Raw genomic sequence first — 26847 nt, 5'->3', positions numbered from 1 at the left:
GGGAGGTCCAAATTTATTTTTTTCAACAACAAAAAATTTGCGTGCAGGCCCTGGGGGATGCGGTCCCCAGGGCCAGTAAATTAGAAAAAGAAGGGGGCCACACAGCCCTCCTTCTTTAAAAAATAAAATAAATAAAAGACCGGTATCGCGCCGGAGGCCACGCCCCCTCCTTGCAGCACTCTGCAAACGCACCCCCTGGCCAGTTGTAAGTTGGGGAATTAATTCCCCTTCAATACTGAGGGTCCCTGAGGGCCAACTAGCCCAACAGGTATCTCCAGTATGCGCCAGGGAGCTGCGTTGCAGACCGGTGTTCTGAGGCCACGCCCCTTTTTACACCTCTATGCAACGCAGCTCTGTGGCGCTTACTGGAGGTGCCTAGTGGGCTAGTTGGACCCTAGGGACCCTCAGGATTCAAATGAACTTAATCTCCCAACTAAAAACGGCCACAGGGCGTGTTTACACAGTGGTGAAGGGAGGAGACGGGGCCTGAGTTAACGTGTGCAAACAAGCCCTGTGGCGCGTTTTAAGTTGGGGAAATAATTCCCCTTCAATCCTGAGGGACCCTGGGGGCCAATTAGCCCACCAGGTGCTTCCAGTAAGCGCCACAGCACTGCGTTGCGGAGAGGTGGTCTAGGCCGTGCCCCTTTTTACATCTCTCAGCAACGCAGCTCTGTGGCGCTTACTGGAGGTACCTAGTGGTCTAGTTGGACCCTAGGGACCCTCAGGATTCAAATGAACTTAATCTCCCAACTTAAAACAGCCACAGGGCGTGTTTACACAGTGGGGAAGTGAGGGGACGGGGCCTGAGGTGAAATGAAATGAAATGAAAATGTGACTTGTAGAGCGCTACAGTTGCCCTGAGGCGTCCAGGCGCTAAAAACAGATGGAGCCCTCTTGAGGTTACTTTATTAGGCATTAAACTGCAGGGTTTTTAGCTGTTTGCGAAAAGTAGTCAGATTGGGGTTGTTCCTCAACTGCAGGGGGAGAGAGTTCCAAAGTTTGGAAACATTATACGAGAAGGAGCGTCCTCCCGCTCTGGCTCTGCGAATTCTGGGGATCTCGGCCAAGGATGCTGTAGAAGAGCGGAGGAATTTATTAGGCCTGTAGGGAGAAATCAGGGGCCGATTGATGTCTGGGCCCATTTCCCAGAAAGTCTGGTGGGCAATGCAGAGCGATTTGAATTTTACTCTGTCCCTGACAGGTAACCAGTGCAGGGTCTTTAAGCTGGTTCTCACTGAGGTCCTCCGGGGGATGCCCAGCAGCGCTCTGGCAGCACAGTTCTGGGTGCGTTGGAGCTTTTGTAGGGTGTAATCCGGGGCTCCCAGGTATAGGGCGTTATTAAAGTCCAGACGGGATTGGATAAGGCCCTGTATAATTATCTGTTTAGCCTCGAAGCAGAGGAGGGGAAGGACTTTCTTGATCACTCTAAGGAGGCCAAAGCAGGTGGCTGAGATCTTCGTGGCCTGTGTGTTAAGGCTCAGAGACTTGTCAAGCCAGACCCCTAAGCTTTTGATGTTGTCTCTGGGGGGTGGGGCCACTCCCATGCTTGATGGCCAGATCGACTCTATGGAGACGGGGGAGGCTGTGCCCAGGATCATCAGCTCAGTTTTATCGTCATTCAACTTTAAGCATGAGCTCATCATCCACTTCTTTACGTCCTCCAGACAAGCCGCTAGGTCTGGTGGCGCCTGGAGGCCGCTCTTCTCTGCCAGGGAGACCACCAGCTGGGTGTCGTCCGCATAGGAGATGATCCTTACACCATGCGGACGAACAACCTCAGCCAGTGGCCTCATATAAGCGTTGAAGAGCGTAGGGCTTAAGGAGGAGCCCTGGGGGACTCCGCATCCCAGGGGATGAGTGGATGAGCGTGATGTGCCATCGAAGACCTGAAAGGTTCTGTTGGACAAAAAAGAATTGAACCATGTCAGGGCATCTCCGGTCACTCCTAAGGCGGCAAGGCGGGTTTGCAAGATTTTGTGATGTACCGTATCGAATGCGGCACTTAGATCGAGGAGGATCACTGCCACTGATCCCCCTCGATCCAGAAGCCGTCTTGCCTCCTCAGTCACAGCCAGTAAAGCCGTCTCTGTCCCATGTTTGGTACGAAAACCTGTTTGGGAGGAGTCGAGGAGGTGGTTTTCCTCAAAAAACATTGTCAGAGTGGTATTGACATGTTTTTCCAGAATTTTCGATGCCCAGGGCAGTAATGAGATCGGACGATAATTACTGGGGTTGGCCGGGTCTAGGGAAGGTTTTTTCAGCAGGGCCCGCACCATAGCATGCTTCCATGTTGAAGGGACCGTCCTACTGTTTATGGAGGAGTTCATGAGCTCCAGGAGCGTGGGGAAAATCGCAGTGCTGGCAAGGTTTAATGAGCCTGGGGGGGCAGGGTCGCACGGGGAGCCGGATTTTATTTGTTGTGCCAGTGTCTGTACGATTTCCAATGTTATCAGGGGAAAAGACTCCAGGCACTTGGTCGAATTTGAGGTCAGGTACGGGTTCTGGCCAGGGGAGTCAGAGGGAGGATTGGGGAAAGAGAGATACATTTTGTTAATTTTTTGGAAGAAGAATTCCGCCAGATCATTGCATTTAGTCGGTGAGTTGTTGTTATCTATAACCGGAGGCGGGGGTTTGATCAGGGAGTTGACTATACGGTAGATTTCTTTAGATTTGGATTTTGCCGTGGTTATTTTAAGATTGTAGAAGGCAGCTTGCGAAGATTTAATGGCCAATTTATAGTTCCTGATCATTTCCCTGTAGGTGGCTTTTTCTTCAGGATTGTATGAAGTGCGCCACTTTCTCTCCTGCTCTTTACAGAGACGTTTGTGGTTCCTGAGCACTTCTGTGTACCAGGGAGCTGTTTTGCTATGTCTCTTAGATTTTGGTGCGTGTTCTGGGAGGACCTGGTCCAGAGAGGTGGTTATCCATTCTTCATATTTTTTGTTGTTAGCAGTTGGGTCTTGGGAGAGGAAGGGTCTCATGGTGCAAAGAGCTTGTGCCCAGTTGTCAATAGGGAGTTTGGATCAGTTACGAGTTTTCCTAATAGTAAATGAGGACGAGGGTGGTTTACTTGTGGTCCAATTGAAGGCTATTAAGAAGTGGTCTGACCAGGGAAGTCTGGTTATGTTTCCCACTTTAAGCTGGTCACAGTTGCTGAAAATAGGGTCCAGCAGATGTCCCTTTTCGTGTGTGGCAGATGGAACCCGTTGCTCGAGTTGATATGCAGCCAAGCTTGACTGGGTCTCTTGTGCCGAAAGGTCTAGTGGGTTGTCAAAATGAATGTTAAAATCTCCAAGTAGGGAGAAATTGGAGGGAGAGACAACCGACTGAGAGGTCACAGAGAGCAAGGAAGTATTGAATTGTCCTATGGGACCGGGGGAGCGGTAGATGAGAATGCCGGTGAAACAGGCATTAGGAGAAAATTCGATGGCGAAAGAGAGGTTTTCGCAGTCCTCAATATCTTCCAATAAGTGACGACAGATATAGCTTTCTTTATATATAATCGCGAGGCCGCCACCTCGGCCCAGTGGTCGGTCTGCTCGTGCTATCTGATACCCTGGGATGATAGCTTGTGCTAGGTCTGGCTGAGAGTCTTGGTTCAGCCAGGTCTCAGTCAGGAACATTGCATCTGGAGAGTGTTCCTCTAATAATAGGGAGATCTCAAGGCAGTGTTTTACGAGGGACCTACAGTTTAAAAGAAACATGGAGTAATTCATTAACTCGCCTGTTGGTTTGGTGGTTGAAATACATAGGTCTAAATTGCAGTACTTACAGCGTCGAGGAATCTCCAAGGGGTGTAGCGGGATGCCGCATTTAGGAGAGATAGGTGGCCGTAGCTGGCATAGAAGGTCTGGACTGTATACCAGTCTGTCGCCTCTGGAAGAAACAGGGGACGTGGCCCTTGGGCCCGGCCGGGCGCGGACGAGCGCAGACGAGCTTGCCTTAAGCGCGCCTTCGGCGCGCAAACGGCGCGCCCGCTGCGCTCGTCCGCTGCGCGTACTGTAGTTGCACATGGCTATAGGGGAAAGGAGGAGTAGAAGGGGGCATGGCCTGTTGAATGGGCGTGTCTCCCTCCGCGACAGCTTCCAATCAGCTGTGCGGGGTGCTGGCTGAAACGCGAAGCGAGTGGTGGTGAATTAAGTGTTTTAAAATCGGACACAACACACACAAGTGAGCACAATAATACAATTTTAAAAAGGGTAGAGCGTCTCCCGGCTTTTCGCCTCAGGAGGGGTGGGTCTGTCTAAGCGCCGCTTTCAGTCAGCGCGCGCTTTTGTAGTGGTTAAAGGGGGCGTGGCCTGTTGAATGGGCGTGTCTCCCTCCGCGACAGCTTCCAATCAGCTGTGCGGGGTGCTGGCTGAAACGCGAAGCGAAGCGAGTGGTGGTGAATGAAGTGTTTTAAAATCGGACACAACACACACAAGTGAGCACAATAATACAATTTTAAAAAGGGTAGAGCGTCTCCCGGCTTTTCGCCTCAGGAGGGGTGGGTCTGTCTAAGGTGACGTGTGCAAACACGCCCTGTGGCGCGTTTTAAGAGGTAGTTTTAATCCCCTGCCTTATTTTATACTAGGGGCTTACAGAGGAGGTCATGCTGATCACAGGGGGACCCCAACGCATAGTGTTCCCTAGTGTATGTAGGTGTTTTCACTGTATTCTGAGTGTCTTTTAACATAGTATAAGTATAAAAATATATGCCTATTGGCTATTGGTCAACAATCACTATCCTCTCAATCTTCAAACACACTCATATTGCACACTTTACTCTCCCCCTAACTGTTGGGTCTGTAAGAAGCACTTGTAATGAAACGAAGTAGATAAAAAAATCTGTATTTTAATAATCAATGTAAATTCATCACTAATATTTTATATGAAACATAATAAATCATACACATAAAGATCGTATACAGTTTAAAATGATAAAAGCACCACACACTTTGTCACAATTGTTTCAAAACATTTTCCATGCCATAAAAAGGAGAACAGTAATCGACAAGCAATGTGTCATACATCTGTCAATTTGGATTTGTTGAAGGCAGTGTCAGACATAAGTTACTGATCCCTGTCTTTCCCTAACTGTACCAAATTTAACACTTAAAAAACAACAGGCGTCGACGCGTTTCGGTGGTGAAACCTTCACATAGAACCACCTTCCTCAGGACTCAAGCTATTTTCTCCTTGTATATATAAGTGTTCAATTATGATGTCGAATTCACCGGTACAATTGTACTGCGGCAAAAGTGTCTCCAAAGATGGAGTACTTGTAGATATCTTGACGGAACGTTGGAAACTTGCAGAGATTGCTCAATGTTTCTCAAAGGACGCAAAGACGGGGTAGACTTCAATTCAAGTTCAATTTGTTTGCCGGAAATGGTCTCGGTCACTTTCTTTTCTGGAGCTATGTTTATTCCAGGTGGATGTCAATCCCTCTCTTGTGTTTTCCTATTGTTCAGAAAGGGGCGAGCATATAGTTTGTCATCTCCCTTGATTTTCGTATATCAGGGTCGTGTATGTATTCCTCCGTCTTTCGTCTATTCTTCCGCTTTCTCAGAAAAGCGGAAGAATAGACGAAAGACGGAGGAATACATACACGAGAAAGCGGAAGAATAGACGAAAGACGGAGGAATACATACACGAGAAAGCGGAAGAATAGACGAAAGACGGAGGAATACATACACGACCCTGATATATGAAAATCAAGGGAGATGACAAACTATATGCTCGCCCCTTTCTGAACAATAAGAAAACACAAGAGAGGGATTGACATCCACCTGGAATAAACATAGCTCCAGAAAAGAAAGTGACCGAGACCATTTCCGGCAAACAAATTGAACTTGAATTGAAGTCTACCCCGTCTTTGCGTCCTTTGAGAAACATTGAGCAATTTCTGCAAGTTTCCAACGTTCCGTCAAGATATCTACAAGTACTCCATCTTTGGAGACACTTTTGCCGCAGTACAATTGTACCGGTGAATTCGACATCATAATTGAACACTTATATATACAAGGAGAAAATAGCTTGAGTCCTGAGGAAGGTGGTTCTATGTGAAGGTTTCACCACCGAAACGCGTCGACGCCTGTTGTTTTTTAAGTGTTAAATTTGGTACAGTTAGGGAAAGACAGGGATCAGTAACTTATGTCTGACACTGCCTTCAACAAATCCAAATTGACAGATGTATGACACATTGCTTGTCGATTACTGTTCTCCTTTTTATGGCATGGAAAATGTTTTGAAACAATTGTGACAAAGTGTGTGGTGCTTTTATCATTTTAAACTGTATACGATCTTTATGTGTATGATTTATTATGTTTCATATAAAATATTAGTGATGAATTTACATTGATTATTAAAATACAGATTTTTTTATCTACTTCGTTTCATTACAAGTGCTTCTTACAGACCCAACAGTTAGGGGGAGAGTAAAGTGTGCAATATGAGTGTGTTTGAAGATTGAGAGGATAGTGATTGTTGACCAATAGCCAATAGGCATATATTTTTATACTTGTATTTCTGGGTACTCCAGCCTTTGGCTTAAAGAGTCCCCTCTCCTTGTTTTCAAGGTTCTTTTAACATAGCACTGGCTCTAGGACTGGTTAGTCAGACCCAGTTACCACCAGTATCCGTCTGAAAAAGTTGAGGGTACAGGATGATTTTGCAACAAGGCTTCTTTCTGATCTTCTGTTAGTTCTTCCTGCAATTTTCTTCGTCTTTGTGGACTTCTGTTGCTTCTTTCTGCATTTCTTTTTTTTCTTTCTGTGCGTTTTTTCTTCTTTCTTCACATGTCCTATCTCTGTAGGCATAGTTAGAAATTAGCATTTAAAAAAACCTTTGAAATTCACTGAAAAAACCATAGGTTTCAGGCACGTTATAGTTAGAAATTAGCATTTAAAAAACCTTAGAAATTCACTGAAAAAACCATAGGTTTCAGGGGCGTTATAGTTAGCTGGACTTTTCACTCGTACAAAACCATTGAAATTCCCCCGTTATAGTTAGTTCAGCTAACTAACTCGCGCGCCCGCAATGCACTGCTGATGACGTCACATATTACATCACTCATGACATCACTGATGACATCTCAAATGACATCACTGATGACATCACTGTGAGTGAAAAGTCCAGCTAACTATAACGCCCCTGAAAACTGTTTTTTTCAGTGAATTTCTAAGGTTTTTTAAATGCTAATTCCTAACTATAACGTGCCTGAAACCTATGGTTTTTCAGTGAATATAGATATTTATATATATCCAAAGAAAGTTGCAGCTTTTACCAGCTTGCGCCTGACCGCAGGTGGTGCAAATGAAGTGTGGCCGCCAGCACCTCTAACATACAAACACTACTCCAATTCATAGGAAAAGCCTGCAATTGAAGGTTCGGTTAAATTGGCTCATTTAATACTTAAACGGCACGAAATGTTCAATCAATCTGACAGCAATTAAATTGTTCGTTGTGGGCAATATGGAAACGTGTTTCAGCTGACCTCCAGCCTTTCTCAATGCAACTGATTCCCCCCTAAAGCCAGGGATGTGGAAATCCTATAGCCCAATGCCAAGGACATATTGTTTAGGGTCAAGGGAGAGGAGTTGGCCTAACGGCTAGGGCAGTCTACCTCCATCTGGGGAACCGGGTTTGAGTCAACGACGCTGAACATCCTGTGATTCTGGGCAAATCACTTAATCTCCCTGTGCCTAACAAAAATGAATGTGTGCTCATCTAACGCAACTGGTGCTCGTGTAAAGCGCTCCAATACCCTTGGGTCAAGTTTGCGCTATATAAAACTCTGTTAAAAAAAAAAATAAGAGGGCAATAAGTTTTCATATGTATTTTGTCCTCGGGACAAGTAGGCCCAACCCCCTAAAGCACAAACCCTTTGGCTGCCAGTTTACAGTACCACATTATGGATCAGGGAAAGTCATTGCCCGCAGTTAAGGTAATATTTGTGTCCATGTGTTAAAGCTGTTCAAACTTGTATTTATGGTTCAATAATGCAAAGCCTTTATTATTAGGATGAGCGCTCCAAGTAAATGTTGTAAGCTCAGACTGCACTACTGACAGTGGTTCCAGTATAGAATTGTGCACACACGTTTTCAATGTTTAGCAATATGAGGCTATGTATACTGCTCCCAGAATGCTCTCTGATTAGATGCAAATATTTGCAGAAACTTAAAAGCAAGATTGATTTTTGCTTTCAAAATAAAATGTTCACAAAAAAATGCAAAAACATTTTGCTAAACTACTGTAAAATGTTAGGTGTTTGCAGCATTATTTAGTAAAATGCGTTGATGTATGCTAGTATTTCCCAAAAATATTTATATGGGAAAATCAGTGTAACTAGTTTAAAGTATGGGAAATATAAAAATAAACAAGCATTGGTAAAGCCAGTAGTTAAGCCTTTTGGTTTTGCCATTGCAGGACTTATTTTGGCATGGTTTTTGTAAAACCTTATTGGTGTGGGGCCTTCACTATTATAACAAACATTGGCAAAAGCAAAAATTGTCTTGGTCTCAAAAAGCACAAATTGCAACAGTAGTTCCTGGCACTGAACAAAACGACTGTCGATATGCTCCTTGTGAAAGAACAGAATGTGGTCACTCACAGTAAAGCTAGCCAATAGACAAAGAGGGATAGATAGAATTTTAATAAGCAAAAAAGGTCATGGTTAACGCCAGACCTAATTAGGGGCCCAATTATTAAATAAAGTCTCAAAAGTGCACCCATATCCTTGCATTAACTGCAGATATAAGACTTTCGTGAATTCACAAGACTTTACAGAAGTAGGCCAAGAAATAGTACTCCTTGAAAATATTTGTGAACTGCATTTTAGCATGAGCAAATATGCAGGTGTAAATTTGCTTATGCGAAAATCTGAGTGCTTGCAAGTTTACTTTCCCTCCAACCACTTTTTTCCCAAATCTGGAAGACGTTTTATGTCTGCCATTGTCAGGAGTAAATTTCCAACCTTTCTCAGTATGAGAAAAGATTAGAAAAGAGTTGGTAAAAACCCTAAAACAGGCAAGTTAGTAGGTCTGCACCTACTTAATAGGGCATTCCAACCCTGGAACCGTTGCTTCCCATTACCTTCAGTCCCCGTATGTAGATTTGCGTTAAACGTGGCAACATAAGGGAATTGCTAATATTCAAATTCTACTATGGAAGTAGCCCTGGCATAATCAGAGAGGCTGTTTCAGAGCTCTTATATAATGAGATTGCTGCCATAATGTTTTGCAGCATTATATGGCACAAAAGGGACAAGTGGATTTGTTACAGGGCAAGTAGATTTATGAAGCAACCCGCCCCATACACAAGTAGATATTTCATTAAATTCCATACCTCTCCCTTTGCTCCATCCCAGGCACTGGTGAGCGCAGGGATGTTGCAGCAGCCCTCATTATCTATTGGGTTAGGGCAGTTTTGAAAGAAACCTTTCGTTTTCGTACTAATGTTGTGAAGAGACGGATGCACATCTTGTACCCTCCCTCCTTTCCCCCACTTTGTGTTGAAAGGCGATTTCAGCAGGGAGCATGAGAAAGGAGCAGTACCTCTCTCCCCTACTTTTTTGTGTGTAAACATAATTATAGAGACGCCTACAAAACGTAAGTTTATGAAAGACTGAGTTAATCAAGTAGCTAGCTGCTATTCAGGAGGAAAAGACAATTCAAAATGACAAAAGGCATCACACACACAGCCTTAAACATGATTTATCAGGACTTCTAGTTATCTGGCATCTCAGCATAAATCCCATTCCTTACTTGACTTCTTAACATTTTGCTGGGTCCAATTTCAACTACATGGACTACGTCCTTTACTCTAACTCTTGCCTGGATTCATGTGCTGTCCCATGAGCCTCATCCCTTTTAACAGTTGTCTTAATCTAACATTGCACATCATGGAGATCCTAGGCTACCACAGCTTACTTTATCACCCAAAGACCAACAACAGTCAAATTTATCTGCGTATCCCAAACAAATATAGCCAATTCAACAGACTCTACGAAGTTAATAACCTGCCTTTGTGCTAAAATGGGGAGGGGAAGTAGGGTTGAAAGTTTGCTGAAACTCAACAGAAGAAAATCCAAACTACTGGTTTGCAGCACACAATGGGCTTCAAACCTCCGCATCCAGCTACCCATCCACTATACAATCACTCATCCCAACTGCCTCTTTCTAGATTTAACACAGAACCTCAGCATCAACATCCAACTCTAAAAGTTCTCTTAGGTTCAAAATGGCAGGCATGCTGCATACCAAGAAGGAAGTTCAACATCCCTCCACAATGAAGCTAACCACCTTGTCTTCTGAAAAACAGAACTTATGTCTATTCACTGCCAAGCACACTCACTATTACAAGATAAAATTACAGTTCAAACTTCCAACCCATTTTAAGACTTTCTGTTCTAAAATTTGAAAAGTTGCTCATTTTCTAGTTGGAAACAATACATTTAATTTATCAGCAACGCTATATGACTTATATTATATAGGAAGTATGTAGCTCTAAGAAATAAATCTTACAGACCTCCAAACACAGACTTGGAAGTTTGAATTACTTAAATGGAAAGACAAGTTAAATTGAGAAAATATACAAAATAAATGATAAGCTTGTAAGAATATGTAAAATTTCAGATTTAAACATAAGTAACAGACGTGTTTTTAAACCTGTGTCCGCCTGAGGAACACACAGCTTTTAAATTTTGTATTTCTGACCACATATCTAAAAAGGACAGTTGAAAGGCATTGATATCTTTATATTGTACCTTGTGCATAGTGCTACCCAGCTGAGCTGGAGACATACTGACGACAACACCAGCTCTCTGAAGAGCAGCAATTTTTTCCTTAGCACCGCCTTTACCACCTGCGATGATGGCCCCAGCATGGCCCATCCTTCTGCCTGGAGGGGCAGTCAGACCCGCAATAAAGGACACTACTGGTTTGGCATCAGCACCCTGTTGAGACAAAACAAAGATATTTATTCAGAATGTGGTTTAACTATTTACTTTTTATAACATGGCTTAAGGACAAACTAAGATGGAATAATATACAACTTTTTGTACCAAAAAAGGTTTGGATGTCACAGTAGGACAGATCCTTTTGAGTATTCTGAAACACATTTCATCTCAAATTCTGAAAAAATTCTGAAATGCCTGGCAAACACCATATATGAATAATGAAGCTGCCCAAGCAGAGGATTTCCCTGCAGAATGACCCTTCCTCAAGTCATCTGCATACATTTACGTGAAATTGAGGTGGGTGAGGGTTTAGGTGGAGACTTGTATATATTTATAAGCCAATAAGTCAATCCAAGAGCAATGCTATTCTTTATGTTAATTTCCTGTGCCCAGGATTTTAACAGAACTATCTCCACCCCAAAGCTCCACAAACTTAAGAAGACTTGACGAAGGTTAAATCTCTTCAAACAGTTACTGATTTGGGTTTCTATGTTAGAAGTACACTTGTGATTTGACGAGGGCACAGTGCATCATGCGCAAGACACCAGATAGAGTAGTGTTATACTCTTGTACTGTGCTTTTATGCCTGGGTTAACATGTACTATGAAACAGATAAAGGCAAACGCAGCTCGTGATACTTAGGTGAGCAATTGCACTTCAACACCAAAGAAAGAATAGAAAGCAATGAAACAGCAATGACATATTAGGTATGCCTCTGGTTCATATGCCCTCAATAAATGATTCTCTGCTGGGAAGCCCCAAAAGCAATCTCAAAATCTCATCTGAAAGCTGTGCCTTCTTAGCGCAAGTGAGAGGGGTCAATTCACAGAAGACTTTTTTACTGGGAGCTCCACTATAAAAACTGAAGGCATTGAGAGACCAGCTAGTTTTGTTGGCATAATACCCAAAACATGCTTAAATGTTTAGCATTCACTAAGGCCACCCAAAGAGTTGTAACCAACCCAAGCCAACACTACTTAAAGCTGCTCTCTGTCACGCAACAAACAGAAAGTAAAAATCTAAGTAATGTCCAATTAAGCAGCCTCCAAATTGCCTTACACTGGACATATATATATATATATATTTTTTCTTACATTTAGTTTAAGAACACTGCTCGATAGTCAATATGATTTGCAAGTGAACAATATCATTCTGTTAGCATGAAGCAGAGATGCCAGAGGTAGTACTGGCTACTTAGGAAAAAACAAACTAGTTTCAAGTTTACTGCAACATTAGACCCTTCACTTCTCATATGCACCCTCATACCCACAGTACGGCTGACTTATTCTCAGTGCCTGGAATTTCTGTTTTTATTATGCTGGCACAATATGAGAAATGTAGATGTGTTAATTGCTGAGCCGGTTACCGGCTCATGTTGTACTGACGTAAAACTGAAAAAAATATATATATATGTCTCTCTCTCTGGTCTGGAGGATAGGCCCAACCTGGTCTGGAGGATAGGCCCAACCTGGTCTGGAGGATAGGCCCAACCTTGTCTGGAGGATAGGCCCAACCTGGCCTGGAGGATAGGCCCAACCTGCACTGTGTCTAGGAGGCTCAAATTAAAGATAGTGTCTCAGAGGGAGTCAGGAGTGACTTCAGCAGTTGACAGTGAACCCCAGCGGAAGCAGAAGTGCGCAGAAGTCTGAAGGTGCACCATAATCTGGAGTTGAACCCGACTTCAACAGCCAGTCAGCTCTACAGTTGGGCTGCAACCACCACCTTCACCCTTGTGTACACCTGAGTGGCAATGGTAAGGCCAAAGGGAAGCACAGCGAACTAAAAGTGCTTGTGACCCAAAGTGAACTGCATGTAACCTGTGTGGGCCAGCATGACCGGTATGTAAAAATAGGCGTCCTGCAAGTCTAACGCTAGGAGTCTCATGGTCCAGGGCAGAAAGGACCTGAGCCAATGTGAGCATTCTGAATTTATCCTTCTTCAGGAAGAAGGTTGAGAGGGTACAGTTCTGGTAAAGAGCAGAGGCCTCAGCCTTTTTTCAGCACCAGAAACAAGGGGGAATTTCTAACACAAACTAATTCTGATGTCAGCACCCCGTTCAATTGACTCCTTTGGCCCTGTTTAACCAAAGTGCTCCACCTTCGAGTCTGCCTTATTGAGTAGTGAGAAAATTAGGTGTATTACATGGTGCGGTTTGAACGACCGCACAGTGTAATACACTTTCAACCCCTTTCGGACCAGTAGGTTTTGTTTATGAAACCTTTAGCTCATCTGGGGTAAAGGCTCTGAGCAGTCAGGCTTGCATAAAGCAACAAGTGTTAAGCATTTAAACATCACCAAAACTATTGTAAACGAAATTAATGAGACACTCAAGAAATCTGACACCAATTTACAAAAACTAAACTGTATTTTTAGACACCAACATGAAGTATCAATGCAGTTACCTTGAGTTACTATTGGTGACTAAATCCGGCAGGGACTCAGTCAGGCAGACTAGAAAGGTCCTCAGAAACAGTTACCTCGAAGGAAAAACCAGCATTCAGTGAGTTCCAGGCAATTTTATCTCCTTGCCATAACCTTCTATGGAAGTGTCCTGATGCAAGGGATACAAGATGCTCAAAGATGCAGTGGCTGTGATGCGATCAACTGTGTTCTTTCTGCCTAGCCCTTGGTCCACAAACTTGTCGTCCTGGCCACTAAGATTGACATCCCTCAAAGTCCTCTCAGTCCTGCCAGAAGTCCAGGTCCCACTGGGCCACCAGTCGCCGTGAAATCTTCCTTTGGACGATCATTTGCCTTCTGGGTGACCAAGGGATACTCTGATGACTCTCATGGGTCCAGCAGTCTCTGTTGCAACTTTGAGCTGGTGCTGCACGCCGGCGAGTGGCGGCAATTCGAAGATCTGGGCTACCAGCTAGCCCTAGCAGGCTTCTTTAGCTATTGTGGCCCTGTGCTGCGAACAGGACTGCTAGCTTACCATTGGAGTCTCTCGCTTTGACTGGACTCTGGAGACGACTTTTCCACAAGGAGTGGGTAGGCACAGACCCTTCTCCTTTGGTAGCCAACAGGTTCCGCCGGAGTAGTCCACGTCGATACAGCCGCTCTTCACCAGGCCTTTCGTGCAGCAGGGAAGCCCTTCAGCCCTTTTTTCCAGTTCATCGAGATTTGAGGTTTGAGTGCCAAGGGCACCCTTTTATGCCCAGAAAATTACCGCAGGGTAGCACATGGTCAGTGGAAAATGGGCTAGTAGGTCCCCCCCTTCCTCCTGAAGACCACTTCCTACAAATTGTGGCATCTAGCCATCCCAGAATTCTCTATCTCCTTTTGGTGATAGTGCGCATGGGCATCAACTAGACCGGGGAGGTGGGTGGGCACACGTGGATCTACAGCTCTACATGCCAGATGTGTACTGTGTACTGTGTAAGTAACATTATCCGTTAGACGCATGTGAGCTGTAGATCACATGCTTTGCATAGACTTAAGCAGTAAATTCCTAAAGTACTGCTTGGCCTACATTTGCCTGCTGTCTTGCTAACACATCTACACAATAGTGTTTGGTGAACATGTTGCTGCCTTACAAGTATCAGCTAAGGGAATATTTCCCAAGAATGCCATAGTAGACCCTATTTTGCAAGTAGAATGCGCTCTAGGGGGTACTAACAAAGCTCTCTTTGCTTTAACAAAACGTGTTTGGATACATTTTACAATCCATCTTGCAATACCTGACTTAGATATAGGATTGCCCTTGTGAGGTGGAGAAAAAGCAACAAATAGTTGCTTTGTTTTCCAAAAATCTTTGGTTCTTTCTATCTAGTAAAGTATAGCTCATCTAACATCAAGTGTGTGTAGGGCTTGTTCTGCTACAAAATCAGGTTGAGGAAAGAACATAGGTAACTCAACTGATTGATTGATATGAAAAGCAGAAACTACTTTACGGAGAAATTTAGGATTGGTGCGAAGAACCACTCAGTCTTTGTGAATTTGAAAGAAAGGCTCTTGTATAGTTAATGCCTGAAGTTCACCAACTCTCCTTAGTGAAGTTATCGCTATTGGGAAAGCAACTTTCCATGATAGGAATTGTAACTGACATTTGTGCATTGGTTCAAAAGGTGGATCCATTAGTATTATTGTAAGGATAATGTTTAAGTTCCACTTTGGAGCAGGGGGAATTCTTGGTGGCATCACCCTTTTTAATCCTTCCATGAAGGCTTTAATCACTGGTACTCTGAATAGAGATAAGTGTTGTCTATTTTGCAAGTATGCAGCTACCTCTGCTAGATGTAAATGAATGGATGTGTAAGTTAGTCCACATTGCTGTAAATGCAACTGATAACAAATGATGTTCTGTACAGAAGCATCAAGTGGATTGATACGGTCGTTGTTACAACAGTTAACACACTGTTTCCCTTTTGCTGCATAACATGTTCTGGTAGTAAGTCTTCTAACCTCTTTGAGAATATTCATACAGTCTGGTGGCAGTTGTAAATAACCAAAATCTATGACTTCAGAAGCCAAATCACTAGGTTGACCTCTCCGGGATTTGGTTGATTTTTCCACGGCTCTGAGTGAGGGGACAGGGTGTGAGATGTAGCTTTTGATGTGGAACCACTGAGAGTTCTAACAGTGGTTTACCAAGGTGGACAAGCCCATGTGGGGGCTACTAAGATTAGTGTGAGGGACGTTTGTCTGAGCTTCCGAACCAGTAATCGAATTAGTGAGAGAGGTGGAAAAGCATAAGCAAATATCCCTAACCAATTCAGCCATAGAGCATTGCTCTTGGATGGTGGGTGTGGGAACCTGGATGCATAGCTTGGGCATTTTGTGTTGTGTACTGTGGCAAACAGATCTATCTGTGGAAAACCCCATTTTTGAAAGTAGGGAAGAAGAACTTGAGGGTGAAGTTCCCATTCGTGTACTTGCTGCTTGTGTCTGCCGAGCAGGTCTGCAATCTGATTGTTTACTCCTGGAAAGTGTTCTGCTAGGATATAGATTTTGTGGTGAATTGCCCAATTCCAAATGCTTTGTGCAAGGCACGACAGTTGGAGAGAGTGAGTCCCTCCCTGTTTCTGTGGGTAGTAAATTGCTGTCATGTTGTCTGTGCAAACTAAGACAGTCTTGTTGGGTGATAAAAGCTTTAAGTGCTAGGAGTACTGCTAGAAGTTCCAGGTAGTTGATGTGGAGACGTTTGCAATTGTCCGACCACAGTCCCTGTACTGTGTATTGTTGAAGATGGGCACCCCAATCTGTTAAGGATGCGTCTGTTGTCAGTATAGTCTGTGGAATCGGGTCTACGAAAGGCAGTCCTTTTGCTAAGTTTTGAGCGTTCCACCACTGCAGAGAGCGATGAGTGTGGCTGTCTACCAACACTAGATCGGTTAATAGACCCTGTGACTGATTCCACTGACTCGGTAGACATTCTTACAGAGGACTCATGTGAAGACTTGCATGAGGTACAATTGAAATGCAGGATGCCATAATTCCCAGCAGTTGCATGTAGACTCTCGCTGGTAATGATTAGTTGGTTTGGAATTGTAATAGTGTGGCCTGAGTATTGTGAAATCTGGCTACATTGGGAGTGGCTAGAGCTTTGAGAGTGTTGAGGGAAGCTCCCAGTTAAGATTGCACTTGTGCTGGGCACAGGAGAGACTTTTGTGCATTTATTGTAAAACTTAATTGGTGAAGTTGGTGCAGTGTTGTCTGAGTGTGTAGAATACAGTTCTGGTAAGTGCCCGCACTGACAAGCCAGTCCTCCAGGTAAGGGAAGACATGTACACATTGCCTTCTGAGATGAGCAGCTACCACTGCGAGACATTTGGTGAACACTCTGGGGGCTGTGGTGACGCCAAATGGAAGTACCTTGAACTGGTAATGTTTGCCTGCTATCACAAACCTGAGGTATTTGCGATGAGAGGGATGAATTGGAATATGAAAGTAGGCGTCCTTTAGACCTAGAGTAGACATAAAGTAGCCCTGCTGCAAGAGAGGAAGTACTTGTTCAAGAGTTACCATGTGACAGTGTTCTGACAATATACATTTGTTTAACTCTCGGAGATCTAGAATAGGTCTCAGGGAGCCGTCCTTTTTGGAATGAGAAAGTAAAGGGTATAAACCCCTGACCCTTGGTATGATGTGGGACTGGTTCTATAGCCCCTTTGAGTAAGTGCTGGTGATATTTTGTGAGATCGAGGAGGAATGTTTAGAGGATTGTTGATAAGCTCCAGGCAATAACCATGTTAGATAATTCCAAGCACCCATTTGTCTGTTACTGTGTTCCAAATGGGGAGAAAGTCTTGAAGTGTTCCGCCGACAGGTGTGGAATAGTCGGAGGGAAGTTTTGGGAAGTCAATGTTTGCTTGAGGAAGGGGGGGGTGCAAGGTGTGTCATTTTTACCTCTACCCCTGGGACTGTTTCCTCTTTAACCAACTCTTCTGAAAAATCGTCTTGTAAAGAGGATTGGGAATCGTCTTTGTAGGAGGAAGTGTTCTGGTCAGTGCCCGTGGACTTGGACCCTCCCCTATAAAAAGGGTACCAAAATGAACTTCTATTGGAGGGAGATTGAAACGCTCCTATCGATTTTTCTACATCCGTGTGCTTTTCAATTTTTCCGAGCACTAGATCGACTTCAGGGCCAAAGAGATGTTTTTTTATCAAAGGGTATAGCCAGGATGGATTGTTGGACTTCAGGTTTGAGCCCTGAGATCCGCAACAATGCGTGTTGTCGTAGTAAGATGCTATTATTTACTTCTATAGCTGCAGAGTCAGATATATCTAGAGTGCATCTGATGGAGGCATTATAAATTAGTTTGCCTTCCTGGACTTAATTCTGAGCCTTTGCCCTATGCTCGTCTGGGAGAAACTGAAGTAATCGTTCCATTTCGTCCCAGTGGGCTCTATTGTATCTTGCTAGTAAGCCCTTTGTATTAGCGATACGCCATTGGTTAGCTGCTTGCGCAACCACCCGTTTACCTGAAGCATCGATAATGAATATGCTACTTACCAGTATGCATCTGTTCTTGGCATGTAGGGCTGCTGACATTCATATCTGTGCATAGATCGCCGCCTAGTGTTGGGTCCGGATGTTTGCACGTTGTTGTCCTGGAAGAGTCTTCGAAGTATCCTTGGATAGGTGACTCCTCCCCTGGACTACAGTGCGCATGGGAATCCTCTCCATCCTCAGATTGTTTTTCGCCATTGTGGCAGTGATGGAGTAGATACAGAAAGTGATGACCATGCTTGCAGTAATTCTGAGAGCTGCAGCTGCGACAGGCGCCGGGGAGGAGGGAGGGCGATATGAATGTCAGCAGCCCTACATGCCAAGAACAGATGCATACTGGTAAGTAGCATATTCAGTTCGAGGCATGTGGGCTGCTGAATTCATATCTGTGCATAGAATACATAGCAGTGCCCTCTATTAGCGGCGGCTACCCGTGCCAGCTGCAGCGGTCTGAAAAAGTGTCTTGAGAACAGCCTGTCCTACAGCTGCCTGCTGTTTTGACTGCACATCTACACAATAGTGTTTTGTAAATGTGTGTGTAGTGGACCATGTGGCTGCTCTGCATATATCATGCAGGGGAATATTTCCTAGGAAGGCCATGGAAGCCCCCAACTTACGTGTTGAGTGGGCTCGTGGTGGAATAGTTAATGTGCGTTTTGCCTTTTGATAACAGATTTGAATACACTTAACTATCCATCTGGCTATCCCTGCTTTGGAGATGGCGTTACCTTTGTGGTGTGGGGCAAAGGCAACGAACAGTTGTTTTGTCTTCCTGAAGGGTTTAGTCCTGTCGATGTAGTACATGAGGGCCCTCCGTACATCTAGTGTATGTAGTGCCCTTTCTGCAACAGTTTGTGGGTTTTGGAAGAAAACGGGCAGTTCAATAGTCTGATTCATGTGGAACTGCGATATTACCTTGGGCATGAATTTGGGGTTGGTACGTAGTACGACCCTGTTGGCGTGAACCTGAATAAATGGCTCTTGAACGGTTAGTGCCTGGAGTTCACTAACTCTTCTTAGGGAAGTGATCGCTACCAGGAAGGCCACTTTCCAGGTAAGGAATTGAATCTCGCATGAGTGTAGAGGTTCAAAGGGTGGACCCATCAGGCGTGTGAGGACCAAGTTGAGGTTCCACATTGGAGCTGGTGGGTGACTAGGTGGAATGACTCGTTTGAGCCCTTCCAAGAATGCTTTGATGGCCGGCACTCTGAATAGAGAGAGGTGCTGCCTGGTTTGCAGATAGGCTGATATTGCGGTCAAATGGACACGTATAGAGGTGTACGCCAGATTGCATCGGTATAGGTGTAAGAGGTAACAGATGATGTTGTGGATGGATGCGTCCAGCGGGTTGATGTCATTATTATCGCAATAGATGACGAACCTTTTCCATTTGGCTGCATAGCAAGCTCTGGTAGTGGGTCTCCTGGCCTCCTTGATGATGTTCATACAGTCAGGTGGCAGGTTGAGATAGCCAAACTCTAGGACTTCAGGAGCCAGATCGCCAGGTTCAGCTGTTGGGGATCTGGGTGCTGAACCTCTCCATGGTTCTGCGTCAAATGCGCGGGTTTGATCCGCAGCCTTTGATGCGGCACCACGGAAAGTTCGAGGAAGGTGGTGTACCACGGCTGGCGTGCCCACGTGGGAGCAACTAGGACGAGTGTCAGGGAGTGTTGTCGGAGTTTGCGAGCCACCAGCGGTAGCAACGGCGCTGGGGGAAAAGCGTACGCAAATCTGCCGGACCAGTTCATCCATATCGCATTGCCCTGCGACTGCGGATGTGGGAATCTGGCGGCGAAGCTTTGGCATTTTGCGTTTTCGCTTGTCGCGAATAGGTCTATCTCTGGATGACCCCACTGCTGGAAGTACGGTTGGAGTACTGATGGGTGTAACTCCCACTCGTGCATCTGGTGGCTGTGTCTGCTGAGCAGATCCGCCATCTGGTTGTCCTTGCCAGGGAGGTGTTCCGCCATGAGGAACATGTTCCTTTGAATGGCCCACTTCCACATGCTCTGAGCCAGATGAGACAACTGTGGAGAGTGTGTTCCTCCCTGTTTCTGTATGTAGTACATTGCGGTCATGTTGTCCGTCCGGATCAACACGACCTTGTTGCATAGATGTACTTTGAATGCCTTCATGGCTAGGAAGATTGCCATCAGTTCCAGAAGGTTGATGTGCATCTTCTTTTGTTGTGTTGTCCATAGTCCCTGCACTGTGTAGTGGAGTACATGAGCTCCCCATCCCTGGAGAGACGCGTCCGCTGTCAGTACTATCTGTGGGACAGGCTCTTGGAACGGTCGGCCCTTGCAAAGGTTTTGTGGATTCCACCAATGCAGAGAGTTGTATGCCCGACCGCTCACCAACACTAGGTCTTTCAACTGTCCTTGAGCCTGATTCCACTGACGTGCTAGGCACTCCTGAAGTGGGCGCATATGTAACCTCGCGTGCGGGACTATGAAGATGCAGGAGGCCATCATGCCTATCAACTGCATAAACACTCGCGCTGGAAGCGAGTGATTGGGTTTGAACTTGGAGATCAGCAGTTGTATGCTGTTGATCCTCACTAAATTTGGCTGAGCTGTGGCCGCCAGAGTGTCTATAGTCGCACCTAGGTACTGTTGTACGTGTGCGGGCTGGAGATGGGACTTTGGGTCATTTAGTGAGAATCCCAGACTGTGAAGAAGGTGAATGGTGCGGGACATGTGGCTTGCACATTGCTGGGCTGACTTCGCTTGAACGAGCCAGTCGTCTAGGTAGGGGTAGACGTGTATATGCTGTCTCCGTAAATGTGCTGCCACCGTAGCTAGGCACTTCGTGAAAACCCTGGGCGCTGTTGTCACGCCGAAGGGAAGGACTTTGAACTGATAGTGCCGTCCCTGAACAGTGAACCTGAGGTATTTTTTGTGTGAGGGGTGGATGGGTATGTGAAAGTACGCATCCTTGAGGTCCAGTGAGGCTAGGAAGTCTCCCTGCTTGAGAAGCGGAAGGACTTGCTGTAGAGTGAGCATGTGAAAGTGCTCTGAAAGAATGTACTGGTTCAGGGGTCTCAGGTCTAATATAGGCCTGAGCGACCCGTCCTTTTTTGGAATTAAGAAGTAGAGGGAGTAAACCCCCGTACCCTGCTCGTGGATGGGTACGACCTCGATAGCGCCTTTTAGAAGCATACTTTCTACCTCTTGCTGTAAGAGCGTTAAGTGCTCTGAGGACATAGGACGGTTTCTTGGTGGTATTGTGGGTGGAGTGGAGGTTAACTCCAGACAGTAACCGTATTTTATAATATCTTTGACCCACCTGTCCGTGGTGATGGAGTTCCACGTGGACAGGAACCTTTGTAGTCTTCCCCCGACAGGTGTTATGTGGTCGGGAGGAAGGGAGAGGGCGTCACTGCTTGTTCTTGGGGGAGGACCTGGTGTTGCCGTAGCCACGTCCTCTGCCCTTTGTACTGGAGCCACGATATCCACCTCGGGTGTTTTTATCGTAGGTGGTCTGTGTATTGCCTTTGTTATACGTTTGTTGTGACCCCTGTCCTCTACCTGCTCCCTTGTTTCCGGGGCGACGAAAGGAGCCGCTCCGAAAGGACTGAGTTTGGAGAGCGCCCATGGACTTTGCAGTGTCCGTGTCCTTTTTTATCTTTTCGAGGGTGGTGTCAACCTCGGGGCCGAATAAATAGTCGGGGTTGACGGGCTGGTTCAGTATGTTGTTTTGTACCTCAGGCTTGAATCCTGAGATTCGTAGCCAGGCATGGCGTTGAGCATGACGCTTGTGTTTATGGCCCTGGCAGCCGTGTCTGCAGCATCTAGCGCACATTTGATGGAAGCATTTGTGAGTAGCTGTCCCTCTCTGATAAGAATTTCCGCGCCTTCTTTGAAGTGGTCAGGGAGATGTTGGAGGAGGTGCTCCAATGTGTCATAGTGCGCTCTATCGTAGCGAGCGAGGAGCGCTTGAGTGTTGGCTATGCGCCATATGTTGGCAGCCTGGGCGGCAACTCGTTTGCCGGAGGTCTCTAGCACCTTGGACTCTTTGTCCGGGGGAGGAGCGTCACCTGTCGTTTGCGAGTGTGCCCTCTTGCGAGCATTCGCTACGACGATGGAGTCGAGTGGTAATTGTCCTTTGATGTAAGTAGGATCCCCAGGTGCTGATCTGTATTTTTTATCAATCCTGGGGTTTATCACTCGTGCCCTGGTGGGTTCCTTGAAAATGTCCTTAGCCGGCTTGAGGACCCCCTTCAGCATTGGCAAAGTTTTCACGTGTCTTTCTGAGGATGCAAAGGTGTCCATTAGAAAGTCATCCTCGATGGTATCCGAGTGAAGCTGTACCCCATGGTTATTTGCCGCACGTTCAATAAGTGCGTTGAACGCCGCAGTATCCTCCGTGGGAGATGTTTTCGCCCCATAGAGTTGTGGGTCCTGTGTATCGAGAGGTGCACTGGGGTCTGCAGGGTCGCCCCAAGTTTGATCAGGGTCCTGCTGGTCATCAGGGTCTGTGTCTACATGGTAGGGTGCTTGGTCCCCCATGTAGTCCTCCAATGCATCCGTGTCGGAGCGTGCGGGGGAGAACCGGTGTGGATCCTGGTAGGAGGAATGGAGTGGTTCATAAAGGAGAGGTTCTGATTCCACAGGCAGCTTCCTTTTTAGTGGGATCCTGAAAGGGTCCAATGGCGGTTCCGAAGTTATTCTTCGGTCGTGGAGAATCATCCTGCCAGTGTCGGCGTCGATGACACATGACGGCGACGTCTCGTCCGGTGGAACCGGAGTCTGGGTAACCCGTGTCCTGAGTTGGAACATCTTCGGGATTGTTGACGGAGGCAAGCCGAAGGTAATGTTGGCTGGCCCCGTTGAGGGTGCTGGAGCTCCTATCGGGCCGGAACCCGACGGGTCCTTGAGGGCCGCCGTGGTTTTGTTGCTTTGTGTCGCACCAGGCCGCACTTGGGGCGTCTTTGAGGCTTTGGCACCGGGCAGGTTCGTAGAGCCGGGCGTGGATTTTTTCGGCGCCGGCGGGTCTTCGAGTCGAGGTGTGGAGATCACCACCGACGTCCTCGGTACGTGAGGCTTCGGCGTCGTCGAGGGAGCGACGCGTGGCGAAGCAGGCGGTATTGCCCTCGGTGTCGTTGGCGTCGGTAGCCGAGTAGGTTTCTCGGTGCCGATGGCCTTTTTCCCTTTGCCGACTCCGATGTCGCCCGATTCCAGTTCGGCACCGAAGTCCCTCTTGGTGCGGTCGGTGCCGACGCGTTGCGCTGGCGTCGAAGGCGTTGAAGGCCTCGATCCGACCAAGGCCACTTTCAGTTTCGGTTTCGTTTGAACCGGAGCAGCTTTCGGTTTCGGTTTTGTGGTAGGGAAACCAGCTGGCTTATGCGGCAATGGCTGCCGCTGAACGTCCGAGGCCGGGCCCGAGGGCGGGGCCGAAGAACTACGGGATGGGTCTCGGGTAAGGCCCGAAGGCGATCCCTCGACCGGAGCCAAAGGCCGTGGCGCTGGTGTTTCTTCGGTTTGAACAGGCAGGCCTTGTTCATCATTGGAGCTACTCTCCTCGGCCCCTAAGGCCTCCTCGTCGTCTCCTACCTCGGTGTCGTCTTCACCTCTGTGGAAGAGTGACTCGTTGCCCCCGTCCGATCCGGGGTCGTGTTCGGAAACGGGACTGGAGGGTATGGCTTCTAAGTCTTCGACGTCGGCCTCGTCGAAGATGTCTGCCGGGGCCGGTGCCGCGTGCCGCGCCTCGAGTCTCGCCGCTCTTCGGTTCCTTAGAGTCTTCTTGGAACGGAACCCGGCACAGGCCATGCATGTCGATTCGTCGTGGTCCGGTGAAAGGCATTTGTTGCACACCGGATGGACGTCGATGTGTGGGTACTTCGCATTGCATACCGGACACCTTTTGAATGGCGTCCTGGATTCCATCGTCGAAGTCGTCGATGGACAGGTAAATGCGAAAGAAGTCGGTGCTGAAAAGTTAGTAAACTAACAAATTCTATCGAAACCCGATCGATAAACAGTACCGACGCGAACTAAAGGCCTTTTGGCCTCGACCAAATATTTTCCTAACTTGAGCTAAGATAGCACATCCGAACCCAATGGCGGAAAAAAACAATCTGAGGATGGAGAGGATGCCCATGCGCACTGTAGTCCAGGGGAGGAGTCACCTATCCAAGGATACTTCGAAGACTCTTCCAGGACAACAACGTGCAAACATCCGGACCCAACACTAGGCGGCGATCTATGCACAGATATGAATTCAGCAGCCCACATGCCTCGAACCCTTTGATTCTTTTTCTGGGGGAAGGGCATCCTCAGAAGCTTGAGAGTTAGCCCTCTTTCTAGCATTTGATACCACTAAAGGATGAAGTGGTAACAGACCCTTAAAAAAATAGGATCTGTGGGGGAACATTTATATTTTTTATCTACTCTAGGAGTAAATATTCTGGCACGAACAGGATCTTTAAAAATATCGTTTGTGTGCCTTAACATACCCTTGAGTATAGGTAGTGTCTGACTAGACTTATGGGATCCTAGAGTGTTAAAGAGGGAATTTTCCTCTAAAGACTCTTTATGTAGCTATGGTTTTCTTCTGCGCTAGCAATAAGCTGTTGGTAAGACAGATTGCCATCTGGTGGAGATAGCCTGGCAGGATAAACATCTGGATCGGTGTACTGTGGAGGATCAGTTGTGTAGTCCGTCCAAGGATCTGGTAATTGTGCATCGTCAGTGTCACCTGTGTGAAAATGATGTAGACGAGACTGAGTCGGTGTAATCTGTGATGGATCAAGTTGTGGTGGAGAGGGAGGTGGAGGAGGAGATGGAAGTGTATGGAAAGGACTAGTGCCTACACTTTTTTTCTTGAGAGGAATTTTGCATGGGCTATCATCCTCACAAAGTTTGTGCTTGGATGGTGTTTTAGCATGGATATGCCATGTGTCAGGGTGAATGTACAGCTTTTTCTGTTTAGGATCTAGTTTAGGAGGTACAGTGTCTATGTTTGGAACTGGTTGTGTAGTAGTCAAATCTTTGATTTTCTGCACCGTAGTTTTTGGAGTCGAGCCGGAATGTCCTTTTCAATGCCGAGGGTTTCGACTCCGAGGGATGTTTCTTAATTTTCAGTGTCAAAGGTTTCGGTTCAGAACCCATCTCGGATTTCGAGCTGGAAGATTTCATCTCAGAAGTGGACAGTTTCGGTGCCGAGCCATGAGGCGGAGAGTTGGAAACCTCATCTCTGTGCCGACCTTGGTCTTGAGGCCTAGGTGGTGCCGAAGCCTTAGATTTCCTAGGGACGGTGGGAGGGGCGAAGGTGTATTCGGTCTAAAGTCCCCATGTCCCTGCGGCACATCATCGTCCTCAAGGTCGATCTGTAAGTCTGATCCGGAGTCAGGCACAGCTGAAGCTACCTCCTTCTCTTCCGCTGATACCTCTTCTTGCTCGGAGTCTTTGCCGAAGAGGTCTGGTGTGATATCCAACCGCTGCATCTCTCGACGTCCAGCCCGACGATCACAGAGAGTTTTCTTAGACCAGAAGGTGCAGCACACATCACAGTCTTGCTCTTTGTACTCTGGGGACAAGCACAAATTACACACCGGATAAGAGTCCGTACGCGGATATTTCGCATGCAACGGGGACAGAATTTAAATGGAGTCTGTTCCATCGAAAAGGAGCCGACTGGACGTGGAATGGCTGGAAGGCCACCCACAGATCTTCCGGTCGAAATGTCTAAGTTTTTGAAGTTCGAATCGAACTGCGGAAAGAAAAAATGCATTTGAAAACAATACCGTCAAGGTAGAGAGAGTACGCATCGAGTGGGAACCAGAGGATCGATTCTGAAGGGGAGCGCAGCAATACCCGTCTGAACCCGATGGTGGAAAAAAACAATCTAGCAATGGAGTCGATGCCCATGCGCACTATCACCGAAAGGAGTCGTCACCTACCTCGTGACTGTAAAGACTTCTTCAAACAAAAACAACTTGCAAACATCCGGACCCAACACTAGATGGCAGGAGTATGCATAGCATGTGATCAACAGTTCACATGCCTCGAATATATAGCAAATTGAAGAGTGGATGAGCCATGGATTGAGGTCTAGGGCGGTAAGAGCCTGGGCATGACCAGCAATATCTGGCGTTATAAAAAATGTAACGTCTGCCTATATCCAATACAAGAAATATACAAAAAGCAATAATTGTGAACACCCTGCAATTTGTGTGAGGTAGACAACTATTTAATCAGAACAATGTCTTTCAAGGCACTTACGGAATTGTGTTCTTTCAAAAATTCTGCAGCATTTTCTTCAGCGTTGCCACCAATTTCACCTATCAATATAATTCCTTCTGTATGTGGATCTTTCAGAAAGACATCAAGACAATCAATAAAATTTGTTCCATTGAAGGGATCTCCTCCAATACCTGAAAAGAAGCAACAATTTAGTAAAAAAAAGAAATTGTCAATCACTCTTGGTATACCAAAAAACAGAACATATAAAGTGGTTAACTAATCAGTATCACTACTGCTCTAGCATCCAACTGTCTGTGTATACAAAACATATACTAGAAGTAATATTATTCTTAAGGAATTAACAACTTTCTACCTGTGTTTATCCATCTTGAAAGTCAAAAAACTAAAACGGTCTCCCATGAAAAGGTTGCAAAGTGCTACAGGCTGCACACTGGACAACTTCTAATTTGAGATGCAGAACCATTCAAATGCAAGTGGTTTCGATTACATTTCAGGGTAGAATGGCATTGAAGAACCACATATTTGAGGTTAGACTTTACCGCAGAATACTAGCTCATTATCCAGTTAAAATTAGGTTTTGAGAAATATTTAATATATGGTTTGTTTCCTTTTTATACCAGATAACGAATAGTTTCTTACCTGTCGGTGTAGTTTTGCAGCTTGAAGATCTTTCTGGATTCACTATGCTGTGCATTATTCCGCGATCTTGTGGTTGGGTCCGGATTCGTAGTCTTTTCTTTGTTTTTTTT

The 26847-nt window shown here is 46.0% G+C and overlaps 1 protein-coding gene across 1 annotated transcript in view; it reads right to left on the bottom strand.

Annotated features, from left to right (window-relative positions):
• Positions 1-26847, bottom strand: part of SUCLG1 (succinate-CoA ligase GDP/ADP-forming subunit alpha) — a 180471-nt gene that overhangs the window by 35063 nt on the left and 118561 nt on the right. Inside the window, exons 7-8 of the mRNA XM_085642659.1 lie at positions 26117-26268; positions 10748-10936 (exon numbers count right to left, since the gene is read on the bottom strand). Of these exons, the coding sequence (XP_085498785.1) occupies positions 10748-10936; positions 26117-26268 (341 nt within the window). The remainder of the gene's footprint in view (positions 1-10747; positions 10937-26116; positions 26269-26847) is intronic.

Source organism: Triturus cristatus, chromosome 2_2 (assembly GCF_964204655.1).
Source record: "Triturus cristatus chromosome 2_2, aTriCri1.1, whole genome shotgun sequence".
Taxonomy (NCBI): Eukaryota; Metazoa; Chordata; class Amphibia; order Caudata; family Salamandridae; genus Triturus; species Triturus cristatus.
Note: the sequence above shows the minus strand (reverse complement) of the source record. Positions and strands in the feature narration are given on the sequence as shown.